Source organism: Vicia villosa, linkage group LG4 (genome assembly GCF_029867415.1).
Source record: "Vicia villosa cultivar HV-30 ecotype Madison, WI linkage group LG4, Vvil1.0, whole genome shotgun sequence".
In the NCBI taxonomy this organism is placed as follows: Eukaryota; Viridiplantae; Streptophyta; class Magnoliopsida; order Fabales; family Fabaceae; genus Vicia; species Vicia villosa.
Genome location: NC_081183.1, coordinates 26,471,114 through 26,487,385, shown reverse-complemented (window position 1 = coordinate 26,487,385; position 16,272 = coordinate 26,471,114). Strand labels below are relative to the sequence as shown.

General features: G+C 32.0%; 1 protein-coding gene across 2 annotated transcripts; it reads right to left on the bottom strand.

Moving 5' to 3' along the window:
- Positions 1-248: 248 nt before the first annotated feature.
- LOC131594654 (terpene synthase 10-like) lies at positions 249-12,697 on the bottom strand. 2 transcript variants are annotated; one of them, XM_058866838.1, is made up of 7 exons: positions 12,439-12,697; positions 3,851-4,109; positions 3,383-3,761; positions 1,948-2,166; positions 1,406-1,544; positions 997-1,245; positions 250-892 (listed from the first exon to the last, which is right to left on the bottom strand). In XM_058866838.1, the coding sequence occupies exons 1-7, from the start codon at positions 12,670-12,672 to the stop codon at positions 581-583; spliced, it is 1,791 nt and encodes a 596-aa protein (XP_058722821.1). In that variant the 5' UTR covers positions 12,673-12,697; the 3' UTR covers positions 250-580. The 2 variants fall into 2 exon arrangements, with proteins under 2 accessions (XP_058722822.1, XP_058722821.1); XM_058866839.1 differs by lacking the exon at positions 1,948-2,166 and having other exon boundaries at positions 249-892.
- Between the last annotated feature and the right edge of the window lie 3,575 nt (positions 12,698-16,272).

Below are 16,272 nucleotides of genomic sequence, written 5' to 3'. Positions count from 1 at the left end.
TTGGTTGTTTACTTATTTCTCGATATGTATGTGAAATCATTTATAATATTAAAAAATTTCTAATTTAAAAGTTATTCAATATTTATTTATGTTTTAAAATTTATTTTATTTTATTTTTGATATTGAAAGCTATTTTAATTTCATTATTTCAATAGTTACATTATAGACATTATATATAACATACTAAAAAAAATTGTGCATCGCACGGGTCAAATTCTAGTATCTTTAAAAGCTAAATATCGATCAAAATTGCTATTGATTACAACAGTCTCAATACACCTTCAAAAATTAAATGTCAAATAAAATAATGACATTTACTGTTGTTCCAATTTTAATTTAGAGGCAGTTTCTAAAATGTCACAATATAATATGATAGTTGAGTAGAATTGTAACACAAAGTATTGCAAAAGTTGACAACAAACTTCACAACCCAGAGTTAGTGATGGTTAGAACTACTAAAACACCCCAAATAGACTATTGCATATCCTTTTTTTCTTGTAGTGCCGATATATAAATATGACATGTGTTACGCCCAAATATGATTCACTAGCAAAATATCAAAAATAAAATAAAATAAAAATCATTTATGATGTGTAGTATATATAATAGGAATTGCCTGAAATATTAATGACATTATGCCATTTTGAATTTTAGAATCTTGAATGCTATGACCGTCTCCATGTTGGTACATAAACAAGGCCATTCTACCAATGTTCATCGCAATTTCTATGAAACTAGTAGAGAATGAAGATATATGAGATTCTTTATTCAACTTTCTCCAGGTAGAATACATGGTGGACTTGACATACTCAAAAGCCTCTTCTTCAGAACTTCCTGTTTCCTTCATGTAGCATTGAATTGATTTTGGATAATCACCCATTTCCTTTTCACGCTGAAAAAGTTATAAAGAAAATTAATTAGAAATAGATGTTTAATTTTTTTAAAAAAAAATCTTAATAAAGGTTTATTTTTAAGAAATAATAACAAAGAACGTACTTTATTTGTTCCGAGGTCATTAGCGAGACGTAAAAGTATTGCTGGATATCGAATGAGGTTGGAGTTTTCTTCTAAACTAGCCAAATCTTCCATTTTTAATGTATTTGAAATAAAAAAGTATGTATGTATAAGTACATTTGGTACACCTATATTTATCATTGCATTCTCTAAGTATTCTTCAAAGCTCGGAGTATATCCATTATGATACCATTTTGCTTCAATCAAAAATGATTTACAAAGATCTGTCCACTATTAAACACAATAATATCATATATCAAATTGAGATTATTGACAAAATAATAATAATAATAATAATAATAATAATAATAATAATAATAATAATAATAATAATAATAATAATAATAATAATAATAATAATAATAATAATAATAATAATAATGTATCTTACTCCTTTCTTCAAATAAGATGTGATATTGTTCCCACTCCTTTTCAAGGTTTCAAATGAAATTTCATTCACAAAGTTATAAAGTGCATGGAAGCATATTTTCATGTGGTGTGGAAGAGGTTCCATGGCATTTAGATCCCATCTAGAAGTAATGGCAAAATTTTCATAAGCACCAAAGATTTCTTTTAAATAAAATAAAAAAAAGAATTATACAAATTATTGTTAGGGTTAAGTATATTTAAAGTACACTTAGGAATTTTTATTTTTCGTCCCTCTAAAAAATTTCATTAAAGAATCGTTTCTCTAAAGTTAGAAATTTTAACTTTTGGTCCCTCCTGCTAAAATTATCGTTAAAACTGTTGCTAATTCAATTGCTAAGTTGTAAAAACGATCGCTAAGTTGCAGGAGGGATCAAAAGTTAAAATTCTTAACTTTAGAGGGACGGTTCTTTAACGAAATTTTTATAGGAACAAAACATGAAAATGTCTAACTTGTAGAGGGACTTTAAACATATTTAACCCTTATTGTTATACATCTACTATTACCTATCAATTGCTTTTGTGAAGAGCTCTAGTTCTTCTAAGGTACCACCCATTTCATAAATATCATCAATTGTGGTAATAAAACAACCTACTTTTGTTATTTCTTTTCGGTAATATTCAAAATCCGGCTTGGAATTTGTTCCCACTGTCCAAACATAATTTTCAACCAATCTATTCCTAGCAAAGCTCAACTTTTCTCCAAATTCGATTTTTTCCCACCATCTTAAAAATGACAAAACAAATTATGCATTATTAGAAAGAATTGTATTTTTAAATCTATAGTATGGTCATTTAAATTATCTCTATACCAGAAAAATAAACATTTTATTTATTACTCTTTTTTTTTTTTTTGCCTCTAATCATAAAACCAACCATAAAACTGGCATTTTATATTTGTAATTTTTTTTTCTTATGGATTCGGTTGGATTTAAATGATTATTGATTCCTTTAATGTTTGAGATTTATGGGATAGTATTAAGAAAGGTGGTGTATTTGGTTAGAGATCTCCATCTTGAATTCATATCTATTCAAGAGGTCAAAATAAATTAGGTAGGGGAGTCGTTGTTTCATAATAAACGAATAGATCATTAACACATTACCCATATTTTATTAACACATTCTATGATGTTAGATAGGGTTCTCTAGCTAGGCCGAGAAAGCATGTGAATTCCCCACAAATCTACCAAGATATCATTTTTCAAGGAAAAAGAATGTTCATATCTTCCGTGTCCTTCACTTACACTAATTTATTTGAGAATATTATATCATTCAGAGATTTTCAAATTTACCAGACCATAACATTGCAAATCATAAGACAACTCATAAGTCTAGACTAACCATGAAGAGGTAAAAACATATGAAAATGGTCAAGAAATCCCTAACTAAAACTATATACCACCCCAATCAATTGAAAATCCTATACCAGACAGAAACCGCTACATCTCAAGTCACAAACAGATGCAATGACGATTTAAGAAACCTCGAACAAAAAAGCAATAGACATCCTTAAAACAAGTGGGAATCTCGCTCTTGATTAAATTCACTCCGGTAGCAATCATATCTTGCAAGAGTCGTCAAGAGAACACAATTACTTTAGACGGGGGCTAGCTACTCTAGATACTAGAAAGAACGAACTCCACTATCGATACTTGCTAATCTCTAAGATACTCACGAGAAAGAAAAAAAAAGTACGCAGAAGCTATATAATTAGAACAATTTTTGAAGTTATATCATTCCACCACCACTTATCAGATTAGGAGGAAGGGATAAATTTCCTGACTACTAAAAAAGATCAAAGATCAATCCTTATTCATGCTCAAAAAGATATTTTAAACTCGTGCAAATAATTATTTCATTAAAAAGAATTATTGTCCATCTTATAAATACAATAAACAATGTCAAACTTAACGTAAAAAATAATGTATTTTTGCTTTATTACCTGGACGAGTATTTAAGCTCTTCTTGGTAGATACTTTGAACAATGTTGAAATCTAATTTAGCAAAATGAAGTAACACACAACTCTTATTATGTTGTCTTTCATAAATATTAATGAACCAACGTGCCTCCGATCGAGAAATTCTCCAATGTAGTGGAAACTCTAAAGCATGGCTTATTTGAATTGACATAACATCATCATCTCCATGTTTGTTCAAATCCTCTTTGAGAAACTTTGTTGTGAAATCTCTTGCTTCATCCAATATAGTTTCATCTTCAAATGAATGAAATGAAGCTTCATACATTGACAACATTCCCTCAACAACAATTGCTTCGTCTTTTTTCAAATTATATATTTCATCTTGAAAACAAACAAAAACATCTGCAACAAAAACTCAAACTACAATTTAATATTTTTTAAGAAATTAAAAGATTTTACTTATGGTTTAATTATGATTAATATTAATTAACCTGTAGATATGTCATAACCATGCTGCCTTAAGAGTCTAAACTTGAGTGCTGTGGCATATAAATTATTCTTCAAGTTGGATGTTTGTGTGTTGTAAATATTATCCAACATGTTCCTTATTTCATAGTTGAAATGATAATCAACTCCAAGCCTTTGCAATACATCAATAAACTCAAGTTGATAAACCTCACTTTCCATTTTGTTAAACATCATCTTCACTTTTTCCCTTAATACTCTGAATTTCTTTGCATATATTTCGCCCTGCATCAATTTATTTAACTAAATATTATCAACATTTTTCAAAAATAATTTATTTACAATGACGTGTATTTGCATGGATGTTTAAGAAACATGTGCTCATTATGGATCCGTTTTCGTTTGTTTTGTCTTTTTCTTTTAAAAATGATTTTTATAATATTATAAAATATTGTAAAAAAAGTTTATAAAAATATTTTTTTATAAAAGTTTCAAATAAAAATTTAATTTGAAATATAATTCTTAAAATACTATTTTAGATATTTCTTCATTTTATTGAAACTTTTTTTTATCGAAATTTCAAAAAATCACTTAATTTTAAAACTATTTTAAATTGTTTTTCATAAAAATCGTTTTTGAAATACAACTTTTTTTTAAAATTTGAGTTTTCGACTATATTTTAATCTTCATATCATTTACACTTGACACTTTAGATTTCCTAGCACCAGAAACAATTGATCTTTTATAGAGAATTTGAAGCCTTATGAATAGCAATGTTGTATCTCATAAGTCCATGAATGTAATTTTTAAGAGAATTAATTTTCCAATATAAAAAAGAAGTTGTGGCGCAGTTGATTGTCCATTGCCTTTTATTTCTGTATAAACTTCACATTATGAGAACGTTGGTCTCAAATTTAATTTCTAATAATAATATATGATTATGTTATAGAATGTCAAAATTAATTATTTAATTTTAAAAAATGAATATAAAACAATTTGTAATATTGTAAAATAGAATCCATTTTTAAAAATACAAAAGAAAAAAGTTTTTTTAAAGGTAAAACAAATAGGGCTTTATATATTGACTTTTGACATAATTCTTTTTATTATTTTTGTCTTCATCACCCGCAAAACAAGTATTACATGGGTGGTTGGTATTTGCATCAATGTTTAACAAATCTATTTAATATAAATTTAAGATTCATGATGGCAATCTTTGAGAAAACTCTACTTAAAAATTTGTGTCAATCTCACATTTTTTTTAATTAAAAATATTAATAAAATTGATATGATTATAATATCTTAAAATTGATATAATTTATGAGTTATGAATAATAATAATTATAGTACTATTATTATTATTATTATTATTAATTTTTATATTCCTATTTGGATTATAAATTTACAAAAAAAAACTAATAAAACTCTTTATTGTTTTTATTTTAATTAAAAAAATATTTACTAAATTTCATCTTAATAATCATAAAATTATACACAACTATTATGATAATATAAAATTAAAAAACAAAAAATAAGTTAATTTATTATTACTATTCAACAAAAATTTAAAATAAAAGGCATCTAGTAATAATAAAATTATTTACTACTTTATTCATATTTTTATATAAATTTTAAATTATTTAGTTTTTTAAAATAATAAATATAAATCACAAATCACAAATATAAAATATTTTAATAACTAATTATGATAAAAACTCAGTTTCGATTAGTTTATAAAACTTATATAAGAAGATTTGGTCTTCATTTTATTTAGTGAATAAATTATATATTAAATTTTATATAATTCAAAATTTAATTATGAAATATAATAAAAATGTTTTTTATTTATATGAGTTAATACAAAAAGTTTTAAAATTCAAATTAGCAAATTTATTTTTAACTTTAAAACTGTTTTGGATATTTTGTTTATCAAATACATTTTTTTTAAATTTAAAATTGTTTTTGAAAATTAATTTATCAAATGAATTTTTTATGTATCATAATAAATAAAATTATTTATCATTTGTTTACTTTATTTAGTTAATTTTTGTTACACTTTATTTTTTACTATTTTAATGATATTTTTATATATTTTATAATGAACATTTTGTGTATTGATCAAACATATTTTGTGTATAATGATATTTTTTACTATTTTAATAATTATTTATATTATTATTATCTTTATTTGTAAAATAGTGGAGTATAACTTTTGTTAAGTGTTGATAATAAAAATCTCTTTTTTTATATTAAGTTAACATATATTTTAACTATGATCATTCAATTTATAAAATAAATAAATTTTATTCGTTAACTTATTTATCGTATTAATAAAATTGTAAATATTAAAATGATCAGTTATAGTTTATATAGAGTGTAATTCTACCAAAAGAAATATTGTTTGTATGTTTGTCTTATAAACTTTTAGTTTGCATTTTTTCTACTTTTTTCAAGCAACTCTTGAAATGTTATTTTAATTCAAGTTCTCTTAGGTATATTTAAATATAATTGTTGTGAAAAACGATACCAATAACAAAGTATAATAGGGAATTATAGGGGAGAAGAAGAACACAATAATTGGTTATAACCGTTATTCTTTTACTTTCTCTTAAAACAAGATTACAAGTTTACAAGAATAACAAATAACCTCTCTCACCCTAAATTAGGATTTGCAGCTTAGCAATGATGAGAGACTAGTATGCTATTTATAATAAAACCTAACATACTAACTAATGGGCTTTTTCCACAAGGCCCATTACACAAGTCAACTTAATAAACAAGCTAACTTAACAAATTAGGGTTTAAACACTAAAACCTAATTTAACATGCTAACAACCTAGCATCTTCGACACAAGCATGTGAACAACCTTCGACTTCATGCTTAACCCTGTCGAACCAAGAAGCTACCCTTCGGCCATACTAGAGTTCGATCCAAAATCTCACAAATCTCCACCTTGGATCTAACTCTACAACATCAAGGGAACAAACTAGCTTTCTTCATGCAGCTTTATCAACTGCATACAGTGGAAAAACTTGCAACTCGACAATGTCTTGGTGATCATATCAGCAGCATTGTCTTCAGTCGAAACCTTCAGCACTTGGACTTCTCCACGCTCGATTACTCCTCTGACGAAATGCAGCCTCACATCAATGTGCTTAGTTCGCTCATGATAGGCTGAATTCTTCGACAGGTGTATTGCACTTTGACTATCACATTTAACAGTGATACCTCGACCTTGAAGTTTCAGCTCCTTCGCAAAACCTTCAAGCCACAATGCTTCTTTCACAGCTTCAGTTAATGCAATGTACTCCGCTTCAGTGGTTGATAGAGCAACAACCTTCTGAAGTGTTGCTTTCCAACTAATTGCTGTGCCAAACATAGTGAAAACATATCCAGAAATAGATTTCCTGGAATCCATACAACCTGCATAATCAGAGTCGACATATCCTTCGATTACTGCTTTACCATCTTCACCCAAGGCTCCACCATAAATTAGGACTCTATTCAGAGACCCATTTATGTACCTTAAAATCCACTTCAATGCTTGCCAGTGAGCCTTTCCAGGATTCGCCATGTACCTGCTTACAAGACTAACTGCGTATGCTATGTCGGGTCTAGTACAAACCATAGCATACATCAAAGAACCAACTATATTAGCATATGGGATGCTATTCATATAGGCTCTTTCCACATCAGTACTGGGACACTGATCAATACTCAGCTTGAATTGAGGGTTTGTTGGAGTCACAACTGGCTTCGAATTCGACATACCAAACTTTTCAAGAATCTTCCGTAGATATGCCTCTTGAGATAGGCATAACTTCGACTTCTTTCTATCTCTTCGAATGTCAATTCCAAGAATCCTGGAAGCAGCTCCCAGATCCTTCATATCAAACTCCTTATTGAGTTCAGCCTTCACCCTCATCACATCTTCGACACTGTTGCTTGCTATGAGAATATCATCCACATAAAGCAACAAAATAACAAATGAATTACCAGGTCGAAATCTGAAGTAAACACAGTGGTCGAACTGACTTCTAATGAAACTTATGCGTGCCATGAACTTGTCGAATCTCCTATTCCACTGTCGAGGAGATTGTTTCAGCCCATACAAGGATCTCTTTAACTTACACACATAATCATCCTTCCCCTTTTCGACATACCCTTCAGGTTGCCTCATCAGGATCGTTTCATCTAGATCACCATACAAGAACGCAGTTTTCACATCCATCTGTTCCAGTTCAAGATCGAACTGTGCCACCATGGCAAGCAGCATTCGAATGGACCTATGTTTCACAACAGGAGAAAACACATCATTGAAGTCGACACCTTCTTTCTGAGTGAAACCCCTTGCAACTAACCTTGCCTTGTATCTTTTCGACGTCACTCCTTCAATTCCTTCCTTAACTTTGAAAATCCATTTACAGCTGACTAACCTTGCCCTGACAGGTTTCTTGATCAGTTCCCAAGTATGATTATCATGAAGAGATTTCATCTCATCATCCATGGCCTTCAGCCATTCAGTCTTATTTCGACTCCTCATAACTTCCTTATAGTCTCTAGGTTCTTCGTCTAGAACCTCACTTGCAGAGATTAAGGCATAAGCTATAAGATCTGCATATCCAAGTCTCTGAGGTGGCTTGATGACTCTTCTCGATCTATCTCTCGACAATAGGTAGTCATCGTCAGTTTCCTCAACTTCAGCATCTTCTGCTTCTTCTTCGACTTCATCTGGGATATGCAATTCAGCATCAACATGCTCCACCTCAACAGGAATCTCTACCTGTTCCAGCTCTTCTGCACTTCGATCATCATCATCAGTTTTCTTAAAAGCCATTTCAGCTTCATTGAAAACTACATCTCGACTGGTGATACACCTCCTGTGACCTGGCTCTAGGCACCATAGCCTATAAGCTTTGACTCCTTCAGGGTATCCCATGAACATGCATTTCAGAGCTCTAGGTTCGACCTTGTCTTGCCTAATGTGAGCATAGGCTACGCAGCCAAATACTCTCAGTTTGTCGAGATCTGGTGGATGTCCCGACCAAACTTCTTCAGGTGTCTTCATATCTAACGCTGTCGAAGGACATCTGTTTATCAGATATGTTGCTGTCGAAACAGCCTCAGCCCAGAACACCTTTGTTAACCCCGCACTAGTCAACATGCATCTGACTCTCTCCAAAATAGTTCGATTAAACCTTTCAGCCAAACCATTTTGCTGTGGAGTACCTGCAGTAGTTCTATGCCTTGCAATACCAGAGGCAGCACAAAAACTGTCGAATGCCTCATTGCAAAATTCAAGGCCATTGTCGGTTCTCAACCTCTTGACCTTTCTGCCAGTCTGATTTTCAACCAGAGTCTTCCAACTTTTGAAATTCTCAAAAGTTTCATCCTTAGTCTTCTGAATGAATACCCATAATTTTCTGGAATAATCATCTACTATGGATAGAAAATACCTTGCTCCTGAATGTGATGGACACCTTGCAGGCCCCCAAAGATCAGCATGGATGTAATCAAGGGATCCATGTGTTCTTTGTTTGCCTTTGTTGAACTTCACTCTGCAAGATTTTCCAAGTACACAGGGTTCACAAAACTTCAGCTTTTCGATTTTGTCTCCACCAAGCAGATTTTGTTTCCCTAATTCGACCAGACCCCTTTCACTGACATGGCCCAATCTCATGTGCCAGATTTCTGTTTTCGACAAAGGTTTCGTGGATGCAACATTTGTCGAACCACTTACAACTTCAGCCTCAAGGGTATACAAGCCTTGTTTCTTCACGCCTCTCAAGACTTCCTTCGAACCCTTCATGACTCTTAGGATACTTTTCTCTCCTTGGAAAACATATCCTTTCTTGTCGAATTCACCAAGAGAAAGCAGATTTCTCTTCAAATCAGGAACATACCTGACTTCAGTCAACAACCTTATTGACTCATCATGGAGCTTGAATCTAACAGATCCAATACCTGCAATCTTGCAAGCCTTGTTGTTTCCCAGCAATACTGATCCACCATCTTGATCACATAATTCCTCGAACAAGTCTTTGTTTGGAGTCATGTGCCAAGTGCAACCTGAATCCATAATCCACTCTCTCTTAGAGTCACTGCTTGAAACCACAAGAACATCAGATGATTCGAAATCATCTTGAACAATGGCAGCGTTGCCATTATCCTTACCTCCATGATATTTCAGGCGTTCAGGGCACACCTTTCTTGTGTGACCCTCCTTTTTACAATGGTAGCATCGAATGCCAGATGCTTCGCCACTGTAAGACTTCGACTGGCTTTTGCCTTTCTTCTTGTCGAACTTACCATCCTTTCGTAAGAGTTTTCCTTTAACGGCCAAACCTTCGCCAACAGTCGAAGGTTTATGCTCCTTTCGTTCATTCAAGTCCTTAGAGTACAAGGCTGATTGAACTTCTTCAAACGTCAGGGACTCCCTTCCATACAAGAGAGTTTCTTTGAAGTGAGCATGTGATCTAGGCAAAGAACACAATAGTAACAGCGCTTGATCTTCATCATCGATCTTCACATCAATATTTTCAAGATCAAGAATCAGCTTGTTGAACATATCCAACTGCTCAGCCAATACTTTGTCTTCAATCATCTTGAATGAATACAAAGCTTGCTTCAGGTAGAGTCGATTTACCAGCGATTTGGTCATATACAAACTTTCAAGTTTCACCCATAACCCTGATGCCGTCGTCTCCTTTGATACCTGTCGGAGAACCTTATCACCAAGGCTCAACAAAATTGCGCTGTGTGCTTTCTCGATCATAGTTGTCTTCTCCGCTGCCGTTAATGCAGCATTCATGGCTGCCTCTCCCTTCAACGCTTCCAAACAACCCTGCTGAACCAGTAGGGCTTTCATCTTCAAGCGCCACAGACCGAAATCATTCACTCCGGTGAATTTTTCAATCTCATACTTTGTTGACGGCATCTTCTCCACGCTCACCGCACCAATTTGTTGTGAAAAACGATACCAATAACAAAGTATAATAGGGAATTATAGGGGAGAAGAAGAACACAATAATTGGTTATAACCGTTATTCTTTTACTTTCTCTTAAAACAAGATTACAAGTTTACAAGAATAACAAATAACCTCTCTCACCCTAAATTAGGATTTGCAGCTTAGCAATGATGAGAGACTAGTATGCTATTTATAATAAAACCTAACATACTAACTAATGGGCTTTTTCCACAAGGCCCATTACACAAGTCAACTTAATAAACAAGCTAACTTAACAAATTAGGGTTTAAACACTAAAACCTAATTTAACATGCTAACAACCTAGCATCTTCGACACAAGCATGTGAACAACCTTCGACTTCATGCTTAACCCTGTCGAACCAAGAAGCTACCCTTCGGCCATACTAGAGTTCGATCCAAAATCTCACAATAATAGTATCCCTAAAAATTTTATTGTAAAAAATATATTGATCTTTTCATAAATTTAATTTTAATTCGTACTTAATCAATTGCTTTTTATTGAATTTAAATAATATGATGATATATTATGTTTGTAAAAAGAATTATATTCATGACGATTAAATTGACGTTTATACCTAAATTTAATTTAGGTGAAATTTAAACTTTTAACTTTCTCTATTATTATATTATATAATAAATATAAGTTTGAGATATTATATATCATTTATTTATTGAAGAATCTAAATTTCATACACGGTAGAATACAAAAATGATACTAATTTATCTTTCATTAAATTTTTTATTGGATGATAAAATAAATATAAATATATAAATAATATCAAACCAAAAAATACTTATATAATTAATTATTAATTATTTTCTAGGATAAAAACAAAATTATATCAAACTAAATTTTACAATAGATAAAAAACATGACAATACAATATCTTAATAAAATTTCTATATTTCTAATTAAATTTAATTAATATGTACTGTTTTAAACTAATGATAATGATAGTTGTTAGATTTTCGACCGTATGTTACTTTTACTTTAAAAGTATTTAAAGAATCACATACGTATGATTCTGATTCACAAATGTGTAAAATACAACAAAAACTTATATGATATAATTTAAAACTTATTATGAATATAGGTTTATACAAATTGTAAATGTAAATATATAACATCAATTTTTATATTTTAGTCTTATATTATCAACTAAACATAAATATTTGTATTTTAATCTTATATATTATCAACTAAAAAATATGAAATTTTAAATAATTTTACCTTTAAAAAAATATGATGGACTAAGTTATTATTTGTTAATTATAGTACATAATATTTAATTTATTTTGTATAAATATCCTACACTTAAATAGTAAACTTCAAAATAATTATATTTTTAAAAAAAATTAATAATCACGACATACTTTTTTGATATTTAAATAAAAAAATTAATAATTATGTTATTCAATCCGCAACTATCTAACTATAATATATCTAAAAGTTAAATTCTCATAATTTCAAATGATATTATTATTTTATATAAAAATTAAACCTAGTAATACTAATATTCTAATATTTTAAAAATATGCAACTATTAAGTTACAAAATAAAAATAAATAAATAAATTACACCTAGTATAAAAAAAAATCAATAAGAATTTATAGATGACTGTACCTTATATTCACTATTTAATGATTGAATATAATCATCGGTCCAAATTGAAGGTTGGAATTGGAACATTGAAGATGGACGAGGAATATTTTGATTATGATTATTTGAAACTTCATTTGTTGCGCTGCATTTAGTTGGACAAGAGATATTAGAGTTCCATGATACTAGAGCTAAAGACCTAGACCTATTTTCATGAAGAAACATTTTGTTAAAGGATAGTTGGGTAGGCAAAGCCATTTGTAAAAAACCAAAAACCAATACTTTTATATGAGAAAGTTTGCAATACATTCGAAACCCAAATCAAGTTATATATAAGGCATCATAGAGTTTAGAGGAGATGTTCTGACATCAATGTAAAAAAGATTTACAGTATAATTCATTAGAAATATATGGTTTTGTTATGTAATGTAAATGATTTAAAAATTACAATCTGATTTAGCAGGATTCATAGTTGTGATTGGTTAATGGTATAAATGAAGGATAGAAAAACACTTAGAAAGGGGGGGATTGAATAAGTGTGACTTTAAATCTTGAGCGATAAAAATAAATTGCACAATTATTTTTATCCTGGTTCACTGTTAACGAAGCTACTCCAGTCCACCCCCGCAGAGATGATTTACCTCAACCTGAGGATTTAATCCACTAATCGCACGGATTACAATGGTTTTCCACTTAGTCCGCAACTAAGTCTTCCAGAGTCTTCTGATCACACACTGATCACTCCAGGAACAACTGCTTAGATACCCTCTAAGACTTTTCTAGAGTCTACTGATCAACACGATCACTCTAGGCTTAGTTCACTCCTAAGACTTCCCTAGAGTATTCTGATCAACACGATCACTCTAGTTACAAACTGCTCAGCCAACTGCTAAGACTTCCTAGAGTATTCTGATCAACACGATCACTCTAGTTCCTTACAACTTAATGTAATCTATTCAAGAGTTTACAAATGCTTCTTAAAAGCGATAATCACAACTGTGATATTTCTCTTAACGTTTAAGCTTAATCTCACTAAAATATTACAACAGCAATGTAGTGAGCTTTGATGAAGATGAAGATTCTGAGTTTTGATTTGAACAGCGTTTCAGCAAGTTAATTTGAATTGTCTTTGTTCAGGATCGTTAACCTTGCTTCTCATCAGAACTTCATATTTATAGGCGTTGAGAAGATGACCGTTGAGTGCATTTAATGCTTTGCGTGTTCCGTACAGCATCGCATTTAATGTTATACGCTTTTGTCAACTACCTCGAGCCTTGTTCACGCTGTGTCTACTGACGTAGCCTAGAATAGCTTTTAACGTTCCTTTTGTCAGTCAGCGTAGATTGCCACCTGTACTTCCTTCTGATCTGATGTTTGTGAATACGACGTTTGAATATCATCAGAGTCAAACAGCTTGGTGCATAGCATCTTCTGATCTTCTGACCTTGAAGTGCTTCTGAGCGTGATACCATCTTCTGATCTTCAGTGCTTCTGATCTCATGTTCTTCTGATGCTTCCATAGACCCATGTTCTGATTCTGCTTCGACCATCTTCTGATGTCTTGCCAGACCATGTTCTGATGTTGCATGCTGAACCATTTGAGACACAACTTCTGAGCGCTGAATTATGCGTACTCTTTATATATTTCCTGAAAGGGAAATTGCATTGGATTAGAGTACCATATAATCTTAAGCAAAATTCATATTATTGTTATCATCAAAACTAAGATAATTGATAAGAACAAATCTTGTTCTAACAATCTCCCCCTTTTTGATGATGACAAAAACATATATAAATGATATGAATTTGCGATCAGAAAGAGTAGACGGCAAAAGACAAATTACACAGCTATAGCATAAGCATATGAATATGTCTCCCCCTGAGATTAACAATCTCCCCCTGAGATAAATAATCTCCCCCTGAAATAAATACTCGAAGAACTTTAATAAAAGACTTCCCTGATTATTTCGGTAGAGACGATCATATAAGCTTCTGCCTTCAGAGAATTCATAGCTTCTGACTTCTGCTTCCATTGGACAGCTTCAGAACTTGAATTTCTTTAGATCCTTAGAACACTCACAGCTTCTGATTCCTGCTTCCATCGTGGACAGCTTCAGAACTTGAATTTCTTTGATCTTCAGAACATTCACAGCTTCTGACTTCTGCTTCCATTCAGGACAGCTTCAGAACTTGAATTTCTTTGATCTTCAGAACATTCACAGCTTCTGACTTCTGCTTCCATTCAGGACAGCTTCAGAACTTGAGTTTTCTGGATCTTTTAGAACATTCACATCTTCTGATTTCTGCTTCCCTCGGATAGCTTCAGAACTTTGAATGTCTACCAATCATCACTTCATGCTAGATTTGTATCAGAACATTGTTGAATGTACCAGAGCATCATCAGAGCATCTCTACATCCTGAAATGTTACAGAACAAAAACTAAACGACAAAAGTCAGCATGAACGAGTTAGAACATAAAATGTATGTTTGAACACATTATATGTATCAGAGCCATATAGGCTGAAATTGTATCAGAGCAAATAATGTATCAGAGCCATAACATTATATGTATCAGAGCAAATAGAATTTTGTCAGAACAGGATAGACAATGATATTCAAATTCTATTATCAGTGCTTCTGATTCATTCTTCTTTCTTGCTTCTGATCTCTGAAGCTTGACAGCACTCAGCTTGCTTCAGTTTCCAAGAGCTTATTCCTTTTACAGAATAACGCTTCTTATGGTTTCGCTTTCTAGTGTTTGCTTCTGAAGATTCACTTCACTTATCTGTACCTGCAAAACACTTAAACCATATAGAACTTGCAGTTCTTGTTAGAGAATGTGACTGATTAAATCAAATCATTTATCACAGTATTTCTCCCCCTTTTTTGTCATATCATCAAAAAAGAGAAAAGATTCAGATGAATAAAACAGAACACATGGAGGAAGAAGATGATTTCATTAAGGTTCAACCAATGGGTACAAAAGTACAAGATGAAAAAATCAGATGCACAGAAACAAAACAGATGCAAAGAAAAGAGAGAAACAACATAGACTCAATCTAAGATGGCCCTAGTCTTGACAAGATCTTGGCCAGCATCTCTTTAACATCGTTGTTGTGTCCTTCTTGCCTTTCAATGAAAGCATCATACTTGTCATTGAGTGAGCTTTGCTCATCCTGTCTCCTCTGAATCGCTTCTAGAGTCCTTGCAAGACGAGAAGGTTCATCAGAAGAAGCTTCACAGCTTTGATCCACAGGAATGACAACTTGATCTGCAGCTTCCATAGAAGTATCATTTGCTGGGATATCCTCAACAGGGTCTGATTCAGCAACATGATCTTCAGCATCTGCTTCTTGCATAGAAGCATCTCCATACTCTGCAGCAGGAATTTCAGAGTCTCCATTCTCTAGTGCCTGAAGAATGGCAGCAAGATTCCTGGGAGCAGAAGGACCTTCAACTTCTGGTGGGTCAACAACTTCTGGAATGACCAAGTTTGGATCTTTCTCAGACGGGTTTTCCCTCAGATAGTCAAAGAGAGTCTTGAAGTCTCCTAGCAGAACAGGATACTCAGGAATCCAGATAACCAGGTCCCTGCATGGGTTTGCTTCCATTGCAGCAGCCAGTCTTAATACTTCCAATTCATCCACAAAGGGCTTCTCCTCAGCAGCAACACAATGTCTGAGAGGATGGTTGTATATACCATTATCTCCCTCCAGAAGGTAACCAGGGTAACCAGGGGCAGCAGCCACTAGTCTTTTCTGTACTCCCATTGCTTCTACTTGAAAATCCTTGCGAAATCTTCTCCAGAGATTTCTCGTAGAAACATCATCCAGACCATTTAGGAATGCATCCTTCAG